Genomic DNA, 17,204 nt, shown 5'->3' on the forward strand with positions numbered 1-17,204 from the left:
TCCACCTAACCAAGGGGTTTCTTGGTGTCTGCTCTCTCTCCAGCCCCCCCTTACACACACATTCAGGGTGATCTGGGAAGAACAAGCAAAGGAGCCGCAGCTGCCTTCGCATTAGAAAATCTCCCAAGTGGGCCAGCAAAAGTCTTTCATACTCAAGTCTCCAAATTATCCCATAATTAAGCAAAGGGAACCATTCCAATCTGCTCTCTCCCTCTTGATTAAACTTAAGTCAATATATGATTTTTAACAACAGAACAGTTTTAATTGTATTCGTAAATTAGTTAATTATTCATCAAAGGATCCAACCTCTAGCAAGACAGTTGCTTTAATGCCTTTATTTCAGTAACCACACAGAAAACTTCAAGGAGCACCTTTTCTTTTATTGATTTGAAATGCAGTGGTTTCTCATAAAAATGTATCATTTCTGTTCTGTTGATCCAGGGTTGCACATGGCAGGCGGGCCCTGCTGCCGCGGGTCTATTAGTGTCAGGCACCTTTAATTCTGTAATACAGCTGGGGTGTCTATTCAGTTCACAGTAGTGTCAGGCACCTTTAATTCTGTAATTGGAGGTTGATGAGTTAATAATGCTTGCCTCTCTACTCCAGAGCTTGCTCTTCAGTTGAATGATAAGGTGTTCGTCTCTGAACCGTTTGGTTTGCGGTTCGCGTCCAGCCATCGCCTTTCCATTCAGTTCAATGGGCTGAGAAGCCAGTTCATTATATAGTGCACAGTGGGGATGGAGAAAAAACTATGAAACACATGGCAGAATAACAGTGAAGAACAATGCATGTTCAAGGAGGAAATTGTTTCAGCTTTCTGTAGTAAGCCAGGGAGCCATTAGTGGAAAAGACAGAGTGTAGATGGAAGCATTTTGAACCAAGAAACTCTTACTCTATATTTAAGCAGTATGTAAAAAAATATCCCTAAATAAACACAGGAATAAGTACAGGATTTTAAATAACACTTTAAGGGGTTGTTTTAAATGTATGTATAAAGTGTTGAAAGAAAAACACTGGTAGGTTCTCATGCTTTAATTGTGTCGGGATGAAGATCATTAAAGGTTTCATCTGTTTGTGTAGGTGTAGACTTCATATCACTCAATAGGGTATCATGTTCCAACCAGTGTAGAATTCCACCAGATTACACAAATGGATTAATGTTCATGTACAAGAAGTGAAAGACGACAAGACAGGATATTAAAAGATCAGAGGTTATTATAAACAACACAGCATGCTGAGTCTGAGTGAGAAACAAAAAGAAAGTAGGAACGTAAGAACAAAAAAGCATGCCAGTGAAGAGAAAGGAAGCTAGATAAACAGAAGGAAAGAAAAAGCTCAGACAATGACAAATTAGAAAAGAAATTAAGAAAAAGAAAAAACTTAAACAAAGGAAAGAAAAATGTAGAACAGTTAAAGAAAGAAAGAAAGAAAGAAAGAAAGAAAGAAAGAGAGAAAAAGTATATTTCTTGGGGGACAGAGAAGTGGGGTAGTAGTCATTTGTGTGTTTAATTTTTTTCCTTTTCCCTAAAAATAAAAAGAAAAGAATCCTGGATTCCCTCGTGGAGAGAGTAAGGGAAGGACACATGGCATGGACCCAAAGAGTTCCCCTAGAAGGTCTTATGAATACCATACGGCAGAAAGAAATGATACAGGACCACCCCCCCTCCTTCAACACACAGCCCCTTTCCCCTCCCTGTCTGTCCCTCTCCCTCCCCCTTGCTTTCTCACTCAGTCTGGATACAATCTGAGCGTTTCATAGCCCAGAGGAAGGTCTGCACTGTGTGGTAGTGTGGGAGTGCAGGAGAGAGAGCTGAACAAAGTTAGAGACAGAGAGAGACAGAAAGCCAAAGCGATGGAGCCTGTGTTTTCAGCTTTGCCCTTCTCAGCCATAGTGTCCTTGTTCCTGTTGCTATCTCCCTTGTGCCTCTGCCAAGAGCTGCAAGAGAAGGATGCTCTGTGCAGCCCTGAAGGATGCTATGCGCTTTACTCCCAGCGCAAAACCTTCCTGGATTCCTGGAGGAGTTGCAGAGATCGGGGAGGCAATCTGGTCACAGTTAAACGTCCGGAAGAAGCTGCTTTGATTGAAGAACTGTTCAACATGCAGCCCCACAGAGGGACGAAGCTGAGAATCTGGATTGGGCTTCAGCGCCAGCCTAGGCAGTGTTCTGCAACCAGACCCCTGCGTGGTTTCACCTGGATCACAGGGGACCAGGACACCCAGTATACAAACTGGTTGCAGGAGGATTCAGTCAGTACCTGTGCTGCGTCGAGGTGTGTGGTGATGACCTACAGCACTGCCCCGCATGAACAAAGCCAGAACTTCAAATGGCTTGACGGTTCCTGCACCTTGCCTGTGGATGGATACATGTGCAGGTATAACTACAAAGGCATGTGCTCCAGCATCGAGGCAGAGGGAGGGGGGCCAGTTTTGTACACCACCCCCTTCCATTTGGCCAGCACCCTTCTGGATCATATCCCCTTTGGGTCGGTGGCAACTGTGCCCTGTCCAGATGGCACAAAGGAGGACCAGTCGGTGCTCTGCATGCAGAAAGAGGATGGCAGCATCAGCTGGTCAAAGGATGGCCCCTTTTGCACTGAACCTGCTAAAAGTGAGTGTGATAAGGACAATGGGGGCTGCCAGCACTACTGTGTTGTCGACGGCACCTTTTACTACTGTGAGTGCTTGGAAGGCTACGTTCTGGAGGATGATGATCAAACCTGCAGCCCTGCTGATTTCTGCCGGGAGGATCCGTGTGAGTTTGAGTGTGTGAGCACTAAGGATGGCTACCTCTGTGCTTGCCCTGAAGGGTACATTCTAGCCACCAATGGCCGAGACTGTGTTGACGTGGACGAATGCCTCCAGAGCCCGTGCGAGCAGCTCTGCATCAACGCGCCGGGGACTTTTGAGTGCCGCTGCCAGGAAGGGTACCTGCTTGAGGGAGGCAGCCAGTGCCAGGATATTGATGAGTGCCAGGAAAATCCTTGTGAGCATGCTTGTGAGAACACTCCAGGATCGTACACCTGTCATTGCCACCTTGGATATTCACCCTCTCCTGAAGACCACAGCCAGTGCCTGGACACAGATGAATGCCAAATCCCAGGCACATGTGAGCAAATGTGTGTTAACTACATTGGGGGTTTTGAGTGCCACTGCGAGGAGGGTTACCTGCTGAACCCTGACGGCTTTACTTGTGATGCAGAGGAAGCTGACTGGCCATCCACCTCTCCTGCCACTGATTTACTGACCACTGCACCCAATCTCCTCGAATGGCTGACCGATGATCCCAGTTACCAGTGGATAACTGATACCCCGCCTGCTTTTTACGCCCCGGATTGGGGGAGCTCCTCTGAACTTGTCTCTGAACCAACTCAAGATTTGTGGGTTGCTCAACCTACTCCTGATTTAACAGACACTGCCCCACCAACCCCTGATTGGTCAGGGGTGGCAGAACCTACTTCTAACTGGCTGACGGAGACACCACAAGTCCAGGATTGGGCCCCTGCTTCTACCACAATGAATTTCTGGAGCGGGCTGATCAGCACAACCCCTACAGCTGCCTCTGAAGAGAGCATCAGACACGCAGGCACTATACAGGCCAGTCCAGGTGATATTGGACCGGAAAGAGCTTCCGGGGCAGAATCTAGAACTGGGGAAAAACTGGAGGAAAGGGAAACAGAAGGATATCCCAAGCCAGGTTCTGTCCAAACTGACTTGGTCCCAGTGGATCCAGTCCCTACATCCACGGAGGTTGCTCAAAAAGTTCGCGATGGGGGTGTGGTGGAAGGATCAATTCCAGACAGCGAGGAGGACAAGGAGACCAGACCATTAGAGGAGGGTGGAGGGGTCCGTGCCACTCAGGACCGGCACCAGCCCTCTTCCTCCCCTGCTGCCCCCCTGTCCCTCAGCACCGAGGGGAGCATGATAAGTGGGACCCGGAGAAAGCAGGACAATAACTGGCTCTTGGTCGCGCTCTTGGTGCCACTGTCTATCTTTGTGGTGGTGATGTTGGCACTGGGCATAGTGTACTGTACCCGCTGTGCCCTTCAGCCTCAGAGAAAAAGTGTGGCAGACTGTTACCGATGGATCACCAATTCCTCTGAGCCCTCCACATCCTGTAAATCCCAGGTTTAGGCTTCTGGCGATGTCATGTAAATAAAATGCTAAGTTAGTACTGTTGAACTGTACTACAACTTCCCTTTGCTGCGCTGCAGTTTTGCAAAAGACTGAATTTGATTAAACTAATTTTGGGATTTACTGTTGAAGACACCCCTCATGTTTAGGATTCTGTGATTCTGTAACTCTAAGCACTTTTTCTTGACATTTTGCAGCCAAATTACTGTATTTTCTCTACTGACTTTTATATATATATATATAATGATATTGTTATTAATAATGTTGTTCAGGTCATTAAGTGGTGCTAATTAGGAATATGCATACAATATGAATCCCTTAACAAATTTTAGAATTGGAATATTAGTAAATAGAATAAATGCAATAGTATTGTTTAAAGGGGAAGCCATTTTTGCCACACATGTATTATTCTTCCTGTTTTTTGTTTGTTTGCTTTTAATGTACTCACAGGTTATACGGTGAGGTTCTTATACAGAGGGAAACTGACCCCCTGAAAAAAATCAATGGTAACATTTAACCCTCTATTGCTAAAACAAAAGCCAAACCGCAAAACTGATCGAGATAATTAACATGAACACAAAATCAAGGACATTTTATCAACACTTTTAAAAGCTGAAATAAAACTCACCGTCCGGTCCACTTCATTGATTGATTCATTGTAACATTTTAAAGCAATATGCCAAACTTTTTGTTTATGGTACAGAGCCATTGTGAGTATTGAAACTCAGGGCTCAATCTGAAGCTGAGGTGCATTTCCAAAGCTGAATGAAACAACTGAAACTATATTAAACTTAGCAGTCTTCATCACTAATAACATGTAGACCATTCAAGTGTTTTTATTCAGCTGCACAAAATTGTCTTCAGTAGAGGACCCTTTGTCATTTTTACCAAAATCTTCAGAGTTGATGTAATGTTTGACATTGCTCTCTATCTGAAATTAAGCTAACCTATCGTTTTTATATAGAACAGGGTCAATATACTGTCAATGGGGAACAAAGTCAAAACTACAGATTTGGACAATTACTAAGTTAGACCCTTAATAAATGATTACCATCACAATGAAAGTTCTTACCAAATTGTCAGCATTTCACTGTACCAAATTTGCCACCTTATCCTTTGAAGCTTCGCATCAATAAAACGCATACAAAATCTCAAATACAGAAACATGAGCTACACTGAGCACTTCTGTTACATTATTAAATAATGCACAGACACCAAATGATTTGATGGTAAAAATAACTTTGATGTAATTCATGCTGTTACTGTACGGAGTTCTACCCGCAGCATGCTGTGCTGAGTGTATGCCCTCAGCAGTAGTTATGTGTAGTTAATGTCATTGTTCATAATGAATTTCTATTGGTTTGGAACAGGGGTGTGTGTTTTACTTTATATGAATTCAGTATTTAAAATAATAAATACATTTCAATTAGTGAGTCCTGTTTAAAATTATTTAATGATTGTTTTAATAAATAAATGATGTATTATTCCTAGAAGTCCTCTAGTGTCAGAGGCTTCTTCATTAAAGTATATATTTTTGCATATTTCATCTGTTTTTTTTGTAACCAACATCATCCACAAGCTTATAAACATAATTTTAGATTCAGTGGGCTCTATTCAACTTCCATGACTGTTTCATTTGTTTAATTAAAGAAAACCTGTCCCAATTGTTTTTGAGAGGGCTTATCAGTTTGTTCTCTCTTTTTTTAAAATTACTGTTTAACCTAAGAGGTGTGCTTAAAAAGAGTCCTTCAGGGTTAGTGGCTGGGGCCTGTACAGCTTGTGTAAAGTATGATTCTGCAGTGTTTCTGTGTTGCTGTGCAGTTTGGGTAAAGTATGATTCTGCAGTGTTTCTGTGTTGCTGTGCAGTTTGGGTAAAGTATGATTCTGCAGTGTTTCTGTGTTGCTGTGCAGTTTGGGTAAAGTATGATTCTGCAGTGTTTCTGTGTTGCTGTGCAGTTTGGGTAAAGTATGATTCTGCAGTGTTTCTGTGTTGTTGTGCAGTTTGGGTAAAGTATGATTCTGCAGTGTTTCTGTGTTGCTGTGCAGTTTGGGTAAAGTATGATTCTGCAGTGTTTCTGTGTTGCTGTGCAGTTTGGGTAAAGTATGATTCTGCAGTGTTTCTGTGTTGTTGTGCAGTTTGGGTAAAGTATGATTCTGCAGTGTTTCTGTGTTGCTGTGCAGTTTGGGTAAAGTATGATTCTGCAGTGTTTCTGTGTTGCTGTGCAGTTTGGGTAAAGTATGATTCTGCAGTGTTTCTGTGTTGCTGTGCAGTTTGGGTAAAGTATGATTCTGCAGTGTTTCTGTGTTGCTGTGCAGTTTGGGTATCACATTTCCAAACATAAACCTTTAAAAGCCAGACTTTTTCTTAATAAGAACATTCTGTACAAACTTGCTGTGTGGAAACAGATCGCTTCTGTCAGCCCAGCACTGAACCAGTCACAAAGAAGGGCTTTACCATTGCAAAAGTAAGCAATGCTGTTGTACCTTCAAATGTGTTGAATTATCCTTTTTTACATACTTGTTTTTGGTACATATTTCTTATAATGTATAAGCTCACATTGATAACATCAGCTCTATACTGTATCTGTAGGTGATTCCTGTGCATTGGTTAGTATCAGTATTTGTGTTTTATTTCCCTGAGTAAAACAGAGCTTAAGTGTAACATTCACATCACCACCTGCTGCTGCAGCTCATAGCAGGAGGAGAGCTGTCCAGTTCACAGAGTGGCCAGAAAGCTTCTGAATGTAAACTAACTAGACGGGGAATGTAAACAAACTATACAGCCAACAAGGCTGTTATCTGGTGAAGCAGGGTACAAAGAAAGGGTAACTATAGACAAATGTAATACATAGACTCATATTTTAGTGGAATATTGAACATTTGAGCTGGACTTTCTACTAACAAATATCCATAACAGCTAAAGAAAGATATCCACTGGATGCAGAATTGTCTTTAGTTGAAGTTGAGGTTATTACCCCTATTGAAAGCATTTCTATCTATATATAAACTTCCAATTGACAGCTTTTCTAATTTCTGTCTTGTTATGTTTTTCCCCACCAAGTATGGATGTGAAATAAAGAACATGTGAATGATTAAATCTTATGTGTGCTATGTGTAATGCGACCACAACTGCAGCAAAGTCATTTAATTGCACTGGAAAAGAAAAAAATATTTTCATCACAGGGTTCATAATACACACCCCTAACTCATACATGCCAACAGTTCCTATATGTTCGGGACAGTCCTGATTTCCTAGCAAATGTCCTGCCTCCTGATACATAGGAAGAAAATGCTGATCGATATCCTTGGAAATTCTTCACAGCTCTAGGGCGTTCACGCTCCTGTCGCAACTGATATTTTTTCTCTCTCTCTTCAGCGGCTGCTGACCCTCATGCACTTCACTGCCTGCCAGGGATTGTGTTCACATGACCAGATCTCAGTTTATTGACATATGTCATATCCAATCATATTGGAGAAGTGTATTGTTTCCTCGCTGCTGCTGCAATATGATTTGATGTGTGTGATTATGAGTGTACTGTAGGAGCCAATGGAACGCAAAGGATTGGATTTCGCTACACCCTTCATTTTCGTACAGCATTTGTAGTGATTGAGATATCATACATATTAAATTAAGTCAGCCTGTTGGGTCCAGCAAATGAAAATGGCATATATCAAGGCAACAAAAAAGAAAGTGCTCATTTACAGTGACTGGAGTAAAAAATAATAATTTATTCTGTGCAGTAGAATTTGTGAAAACCACCCATTGTGCTCTGCATGCTTCTGACAAATCTGCTTATGACTAACTTATACGAAGGTAAGAACGCTTCATTATGTCCAATGTTACTATCATGATGGTCAGCTGGTGTTTAGTTGAGGGGAGGGAAGGGTAAGTGTATTACTTATATGATAATGTAAGTAATACCCGACAGCCACCCACTTTCCAAATGTTGGCAAATATGCTAACAAATATTATCTTCCTGCTATGATTATCTTGCCTCTTTAGCAGAAAGAGGTTGTGATAGTACATGTAGATCTGTCTGGGTATTCATCTCTTAAACACTGTGTCTCCTGTGGTATTCATCTCTTAAACACTGTGTCTCCTGTGGTATTCATCTCTTAAACACTGTGTCTCCTGTGGTATTCATCTCTTAAACACTGTGTCTCCTGTGGTATTCATCTCTTAAACACTGTGTCTCCTGTGGTATTCATCTCTTAAACACTGTGTCTCCTGTGGTATTCATCTCTTAAACACTGTGTCTCCTGTGGTATTCATCTCTTAAACACTGTGTCTCCTGTGGTATTCATCTCTTAAACACTGTGTCTCCTGTGGTATTCATCTCTTAAACACTGTGTCTCCTGTGGTATTCATCTCTTAAACACTGTGTCTCCTGTGGTATTCCGCTCCCTGGGCCCCCTCATCGCATCCTATGGTTTCTCATACCATTTCTATGCTGATGATGCTCAGATTTTCCTCTCCTTCCCCACCTCTGACTCCACCATCTCCTCCCGTATCTCTACCTGTCTGTCTGCTATTTCCTCCTGGATGCACTCGCATCACCTCAAACTCAACCTCTCTAAATCTGACCTCCTTTTCTTTCCCTCCTCCTCCCCCTCCTCTGATCTCTCCATCTCTGTTCCTCTGGAATCTACCACACTCTCTCCCTCTTCCTCAGCTAAGAACCTTGCAGTCACCCTGGACCCCTGCCTCTCTTATTCCCAGCACATCTCCACTCTGGCACGCACTTGCCGATTCTTCCTGAGCAACATCCGAAGAATCCGACCCTTCCTCACCAACTGAGCTACCCAGCTCTTGGTCCAGGCCCTGGTACTCTCCCGCCTAGACTACTGCAACTCCCTCCTGGCTGGCCTCCCTGCGTCCGCCACCCGTCTGCTCCAGCTCATCCAGAACTCTGCTGCCCGCCTGGTGTTCTCTCTGCCTCGCTTCGCCCATGCTACTCCACTACTCCGATCGCTCCACTGGCTCCCGATCACCGCTCGCATCCAGTTCAAGACTCTTGTACTAGCCTACAGATGCCTTGACCAGTCTGCACCCAGCTACCTCCAGACCCTCATCTCTCCCTACACCCCCACTCGACCTCTCCGCTCCGCCTGCACTAGAAGACTAGCTCTACCACCACTACGCTCCCCTGCCTCCAAAGCCCGCTCCTTCTCCACCCTTGCTCCGCAGTGGTGGAATGACCTTCCTACAGATGTCAGGACTGCCCAGTCCCTGACCACATTCCGGCGCCTCCTTAAGACTCACCTCTTCAAAGAGCACCTGTAGAACTCCTCTGTTTGTATCCTGGGACACTATCACCCTTCATGTAAATGTGCTTTATTTTGCTCTTATCAGCCCCTATTTTACTGCATTTAATCCTGTACTTCAGAATACTGTAATCTGCCAAGTTTTTAACCTGTAGTACTTTGTATTTAATCACATCCTGATGTAACTATCACTATTTAATCATATCCTGATGTAACTATCACTATTACCTGCTGTATTATTGAATTGTGGCTTGTCAAACTTGTACTTTACTTGAACAAAAGTTATTGTATTTCTTGCTCTTATTGTATTACTTGTATTGTAACGCTTGAAATGTTTTTGCCTATGATTGTAAGTCGCCCTGGATAAGGGCGTCTGCTAAGAAATAAATAATAATAATAATAATATTCATCTCTTAAACACTGTGTCTCCTGTGGTATTCATCTCTTAAACACTGTGTCTCCTGTGGTATTCATCTCTTAAACACTGTGTCTCCTGTGGTATTCAACTCTTAAACACTGTGTCTCATGTGGTATTCATCTTTTAAACACTGTGCCTCCTGTGGTATTCATCTCTTAAACACTGTGTCTCATGTGGTATTCATCTCTTAAACACTGTGTCTCCTGTGGTATTCATCTCTTAAACACTGTGTCTCATGTGGTATTCATCTCTTAAACACTGTGTCTCCTGTGGTATTCATCTCTTAAACACTGTGTCTCCTGTGGTATTCATCTCTTAAACACTGTGTCTCCTGTGGTATTCCGCTCCCTGGGCCCCCTCATCGCATCCTATGGTTTCTCATACCATTTCTATGCTGATGATGCTCAGATTTTCCTCTCCTTCCCCACCTCTGACTCCACCATCTCCTCCCGTATCTCTACCTGTCTGTCTGCTATTTCCTCCTGGATGCACTCGCATCACCTCAAACTCAACCTCTCTAAATCTGACCTCCTTTTCTTTCCCTCCTCCTCCCCCTCCTCTGATCTCTCCATCTCTGTTCCTCTGGAATCTACCACACTCTCTCCCTCTTCCTCAGCTAAGAACCTTGGAGTCACCCTGGACCCCTGCCTCTCTTATTCCCAGCACATCTCCACTCTGGCACGCACTTGCCGATTCTTCCTGAGCAACATCCGAAGAATCCGACCCTTCCTCACCAACTGTGCTACCCAGCTCTTGGTCCAGGCCCTGGTACTCTCCCGCCTAGACTACTGCAACTCCCTCCTGGCTGGCCTCCCTGCGTCCGCCACCCGTCTGCTCCAGCTCATCCAGAACTCTGCTGCCCGCCTGGTGTTCTCTCTGCCTCGCTTCGCCCACGCTACTCCACTACTCCGATCGCTCCACTGGCTCCCGATCACCGCTCGCATCCAGTTCAAGACTCTTGTACTAGCCTACAGATGCCTTGACCAGTCTGCACCCAGCTACCTCCAGACCCTCATCTCTCCCTACACCCCCACTCGACCTCTCCGCTCCGCCTGCACTAGAAGACTAGCTCTACCACCACTACGCTCCCCTGCCTCCAAAGCCCGCTCCTTCTCCACCCTTGCTCCGCAGTGGTGGAATGACCTTCCTACAGATGTCAGGACTGCCCAGTCCCTGACCACATTCCGGCGCCTCCTTAAGACTCACCTCTTCAAAGAGCACCTGTAGAACTCCTCTGTTTGTATCCTGGGACACTATCACCCTTCATGTAAATGTGCTTTATTTTGCTCTTATCAGCCCCTATTTTACTGCATTTAATCCTGTACTTCAGAATACTGTAATCTGCCAAGTTTTTAACCTGTAGTACTTTGTATTTAATCACATCCTGATGTAACTATCACTATTTAATCATATCCTGATGTAACTATCACTATTACCTGCTGTATTATTGAATTGTGGCTTGTCAAACTTGTACTTTACTTGAACAAAAGTTATTGTATTTCTTGCTCTTATTGTATTACTTGTATTGTAACGCTTGAAATGTTTTTGCCTATGATTGTAAGTCGCCCTGGATAAGGGCGTCTGCTAAGAAATAAATAATAATAATAATAATATTCATCTCTTAAACACTGTGTCTCCTGTGGTATTCATCTCTTAAACACTGTGTCTCCTGTGGTATTCATCTCTTAAACACTGTGTCTCCTGTGGTATTCAACTCTTAAACACTGTGTCTCATGTGGTATTCATCTTTTAAACACTGTGCCTCCTGTGGTATTCATCTCTTAAACACTGTGTCTCATGTGGTATTCATCTCTTAAACACTGTGTCTCCTGTGGTATTCATCTCTTAAACACTGTGTCTCATGTGGTATTCATCTCTTAAACACTGTGTCTCCTGTGGTATTCATCTCTTAAACACTGTGTCTCCTGTGGTATTCATCTCTTAAACACTGTGTCTCCTGTGGTATTCCGCTCCCTGGGCCCCCTCATCGCATCCTATGGTTTCTCATACCATTTCTATGCTGATGATGCTCAGATTTTCCTCTCCTTCCCCACCTCTGACTCCACCATCTCCTCCCGTATCTCTACCTGTCTGTCTGCTATTTCCTCCTGGATGCACTCGCATCACCTCAAACTCAACCTCTCTAAATCTGACCTCCTTTTCTTTCCCTCCTCCTCCCCCTCCTCTGATCTCTCCATCTCTGTTCCTCTGGAATCTACCACACTCTCTCCCTCTTCCTCAGCTAAGAACCTTGGAGTCACCCTGGACCCCTGCCTCTCTTATTCCCAGCACATCTCCACTCTGGCACGCACTTGCCGATTCTTCCTGAGCAACATCCGAAGAATCCGACCCTTCCTCACCAACTGTGCTACCCAGCTCTTGGTCCAGGCCCTGGTACTCTCCCGCCTAGACTACTGCAACTCCCTCCTGGCTGGCCTCCCTGCGTCCGCCACCCGTCTGCTCCAGCTCATCCAGAACTCTGCTGCCCGCCTGGTGTTCTCTCTGCCTCGCTTCGCCCACGCTACTCCACTACTCCGATCGCTCCACTGGCTCCCGATCACCGCTCGCATCCAGTTCAAGACTCTTGTACTAGCCTACAGATGCCTTGACCAGTCTGCACCCAGCTACCTCCAGACCCTCATCTCTCCCTACACCCCCACTCGACCTCTCCGCTCCGCCTGCACTAGAAGACTAGCTCTACCACCACTACGCTCCCCTGCCTCCAAAGCCCGCTCCTTCTCCACCCTTGCTCCGCAGTGGTGGAATGACCTTCCTACAGATGTCAGGACTGCCCAGTCCCTGACCACATTCCGGCGCCTCCTTAAGACTCACCTCTTCAAAGAGCACCTGTAGAACTCCTCTGTTTGTATCCTGGGACACTATCACCCTTCATGTAAATGTGCTTTATTTTGCTCTTATCAGCCCCTATTTTACTGCATTTAATCCTGTACTTCAGAATACTGTAATCTGCCAAGTTTTTAACCTGTAGTACTTTGTATTTAATCACATCCTGATGTAACTATCACTATTTAATCATATCCTGATGTAACTATCACTATTACCTGCTGTATTATTGAATTGTGGCTTGTCAAACTTGTACTTTACTTGAACAAAAGTTATTGTATTTCTTGCTCTTATTGTATTACTTGTATTGTAACGCTTGAAATGTTTTTGCCTATGATTGTAAGTCGCCCTGGATAAGGGCGTCTGCTAAGAAATAAATAATAATAATAATAATATTCATCTCTTAAACACTGTGTCTCCTGTGGTATTCATCTCTTAAACACTGTGTCTCCTGTGGTATTCATCTCTTAAACACTGTGTCTCCTGTGGTATTCAACTCTTAAACACTGTGTCTCATGTGGTATTCATCTTTTAAACACTGTGCCTCCTGTGGTATTCATCTCTTAAACACTGTGTCTCATGTGGTATTCATCTCTTAAACACTGTGTCTCCTGTGGTATTCATCTCTTAAACACTGTGTCTCATGTGGTATTCATCTCTTAAACACTGTGTCTCATGTGGCATTCATCTCTTCTAGTTTTGCACTTTGGGTGACAGACCCTAAACAACAAAGGAATACATTAGTTAAGATGACTCTAATCTTGCTCAAGTAGACATAGACCTCAAATAGCAATTAACTGTTGGAACCATAAAATAACACACTCATCGAAGTCTGTGTAAAAGAGAGTGAACGGGTTAAAAAAATGGCCATTAAGAATTCCAAAAAGGAACATACCACAATTATTTTCCACATAGAAAAACACTACCAGACTTATCAGAATTGCAATCTCAGATCTGTCTAAGCATCCTGCCTGCCAGCAAATAAGCCCCACAATCTTAATTGGATCTCCCTGCAGCCTGGGAAGCACTCTTAACAGAGCCGTCTCCCTGCAGTGGGACGAGCAATTCACTGAAATAATTCACTCAGGAGCAATGGCAGCTGGGTAATAAGTTGTCATTTATTGGCATAGAAGAGAAAAAAAGCGGAGTATGACAGGGAGACACTCCCCTTGGACTTAGCAGGACATTCTAAGCAAATAGCTGGCTACATGCGTTTATATATATATATATATATATATATATATATATATATATATATATATATATATATATATAGCATCACTCCCTCTCTACAAGCTGGTTAATATCTTCATTGCCCATATCAGGAGTTTCTTTGTTCTAATCTGCCCCCCCTCTTGTCTGCACCCCATTATTATAGCCCAGCAACTTCCTCAGGCATTTAGCTCAGTCATTATCTTGTGTTGCTGTTGGACTTCACATGTACACTCTGTTTTATTCCACAAAGCTAATAATGCAGTTCTTGTAGCTCAGTCCTGACAGGTTTGTGCTGTAAAACTCTGCAAAGATCTCAACACTCACTCTCCTACTAGGCTGCTCACTTAAGCTTTTTTAAAAATTATTATTTAAAGAACAAGGGTCTATAAGATGGGAATTTTGTCTACAAAAATGAAATATTTACTGTGGAAGTTGCTCTTTCTTTAATGGAACTGCTGTACCACAGGGTGCATTTGCAGAAATAAAATTTCAATTGTTTCTCTTCCATGTGTATCCTATGTTGGTCCACTTAGCCAAGCATCCATTTTTAATGTGAGCACTGATGACATTAAATAAAAACGTTATTCTATAAGGAGCGCTGGCTTTTTTCTACTTTTTTATGTTCTTTTTTGAGTTTCAGCCCCACAGAGAAGTCATTAAGATTTGAGTTGAGCGTGTTTCTTTGCAAACTGTTTGTTATTAGGCCTAAAGTACATACAGATAACAAAAATACATTCTTCATTAATATGTATTGCCATCTTTTTGTAGGATCCACATTTCTTACCATATATGAAAGACATACACATTATGGTAACAAATAAAATAGATTTTTGAATGGCATTTTTTCCCAAGCTATTAGAAGAAAATGTATCGATTTCCCCTAGGTGACAATCAGACAGACAGGTCGCTGAAAACAGAGGAAAAGCAGCGAGAAGGCGAAACAAAGCATGAAGCTCTAGAACATAAGAATATAAAAACCAATTACCAACAAGGAAGCTTCCTAGCAGCTGCTTGAGCTCAGAACTGTCAAGTCAGGTCTTAACGGATCCCACTGAATCAACATCAATAACATGACAAGGTAATCCATTCCATACCCTCTGTCCTGAGTCTATTTCCACTTCATTTCCAACTATGTTCTCTGGTCCTGGTTTCTGTACTGCATTTACAGTTAGGGTTAACTATGTCAACTGCCTTTAAGATTTTCAAGACCAATCAGGCCCCCACCTAGTTTTTTTCAGGCTATCTTAGTAGCTCAGTAACACAATCTTGTAAAGGCAATACATTGTAGAAATGTAGGATTTTTGTCTTTTTGAGAAATGTATATTTTTAAAATATGCTCAATGTAAAAAAACACAGTTGCTGCTTTCCTTGTGAGTCAGAGATTTTACATTTTGACTGTGATACGTACAAGATGATAATTCCAGGGAGTTTGAACACAAACACTTGAAGTTATTGGGTCCCAAGTACCAGCAGTAACTTCTCACCTATACTGTAGCACTGCCTTTGCTTAGCTACATATCCCAAATTAAAGCAAAGAGCAAAATATCTTCAACAGGATAAAAGGGTGCAGTGGTTATATTGCTAGTCCTAAAACAAATGGATTTTTAAAACCTTCTTTAAGTGCTACTTTGTGTGTGTCATGATTCTGAAAGTCAAATATCCAGTCAGTCTCTTTACACCCCGTTGCAGACTCTTTTATGCTGAGCCTGAGGAGGATTAGGTCTTTTTTTTTGTAGTGTAAATGCAGTCGTCAAAAAGTGTGCTGCTGCAGAGGGGGCTCTGCGACTGCTTTGCTCTGTTCTTTGCTCTACTGTGAACACAGCCGTCCAGTATTGTTATGCAAGCAACAACCAACAAACATCTTTGACAGAACTCAGAGAGACAGAGGCAGAGGATTCCAAAATACAAACAGACTTTTATATTTGAGCTATAAGGCCTAGCTGCCTCGAAGCTTTATTATCAGAAATATAACTTTTCTACGAATGTAACATTTTGATAAGTATCAATATGAGGAAATGTTCGGTTCTATGGGTACCTCTATCTACAATTAAACAATGGTACGCCATGTAATGCGCTTGCCTGTGGTGTGCAAATGATTTAGCTCAGAAAACAAGGACACGCCCATCGTACCGGGTACACTGTACTGAGTTTGGCTCTTAAAGTTCTTTTCAACTTAATTTTTTTCACAGTTCATCAAATTTGCTTGACTTTAACTGACGAGCAACAAACTGGATTATCTAAAATTGTAAACATATCCGATTTTGTGGGTGAACTCAGTCTGTCTTGTTCGTAGTGATTTGTGCCGTCATCAATCACAGCACTTCTGAATCAATGTACTCTTAATTAGAGCCTGGTATGACTGGAGATCTCATTTTAAAAAGGTGTCAATATAACTTTTTAAATTATTATCATAAGAGATGTGTATTTTAAGTGCAATAGGCTTTAAAGGTATGGGGCTATACTAAGATCACAACGATATCTCTGAGCAGTATTTTTGTTTGTTTTTGCTGATCGTTTACAGCCCTGTGTTAGCTAGTTAATAACTGCCTTGCATTTTCTTCACTGTTCTACCCATCGCCCCTGCATGTCTTGGGTGGTATTGTGACGTGCAAGGCGGTGCTATGCGTTGTTAATATATGGTGAATAAACTTCAGTTCTGTTGAATAGCAAAAATAAGTATTTTTCATGTGCAAGAAAATAAACAGGATTTCTTGTTTGCATTTACATATTAGAAGAGTTGTCAGACTCATGTGTAAATGTAGCCTATACAATAACATCTGTTTCTTTAAATGTCCAATATGCACATTTTAGATGCTTTGCTCCATTTCTGATGGCAACACACAAGTGACACATGACAGGCTTGGTTGGGTGTGGTCGATATGACATCATCGGGCACACACGACAGTTAAGGGGCTCTGCGTGCGCATACTGGCTCAGGTCTGTGCTCAAGTGTAAACGGGCAGCTCAAGTGATAAGAACCTTTTAATCTGATGGACTCTGAGCCAGTTCAGATCTGAGTTGTAAGTGTAAATGCACAATTAGTGTATTTCTATGTAAAACGCGAGAGGAAGGTTCTTTTTGAAGGATTTCAATGAAATGTAGATCAAGTCATAGATCCCCAGCCTCTTCAGCCTTCACTTATGCACAGTCTAGATAACTGCTGTATTTGATCATGCAAAGTTATACAGCAAAGCTGTCATTCCTCCTAATAGGAAAACCACTGACTCTGTGATGATAACAGGCAGCTAAAATGTACAAGACTCTCCATTCTAGAGCCTGCTTCTCCCGACTGCTGCATACTCAGTTATTTTCACCTTGAAGCAGTTAGCA

The 17,204-nt window shown here is 42.7% G+C and overlaps 1 protein-coding gene across 1 annotated transcript; it reads left to right on the forward strand.

Moving 5' to 3' along the window:
- The first annotated feature begins 1,729 nt into the window (after positions 1 to 1,729).
- On the forward strand, positions 1,730 to 5,673 carry LOC117398512 (endosialin). Its single transcript, XM_033997445.3, has one exon. The coding sequence runs from the start codon at positions 1,853 to 1,855 to the stop codon at positions 4,130 to 4,132; it is 2,280 nt and encodes a 759-aa protein (XP_033853336.1). The 5' UTR covers positions 1,730 to 1,852; the 3' UTR covers positions 4,133 to 5,673.
- The last annotated feature ends 11,531 nt before the right edge of the window (positions 5,674 to 17,204 follow it).

The sequence above is a fragment of the Acipenser ruthenus genome, chromosome 43 (assembly GCF_902713425.1).
Source record: "Acipenser ruthenus chromosome 43, fAciRut3.2 maternal haplotype, whole genome shotgun sequence".
NCBI lineage: Eukaryota > Metazoa > Chordata > Actinopteri > Acipenseriformes > Acipenseridae > Acipenser > Acipenser ruthenus.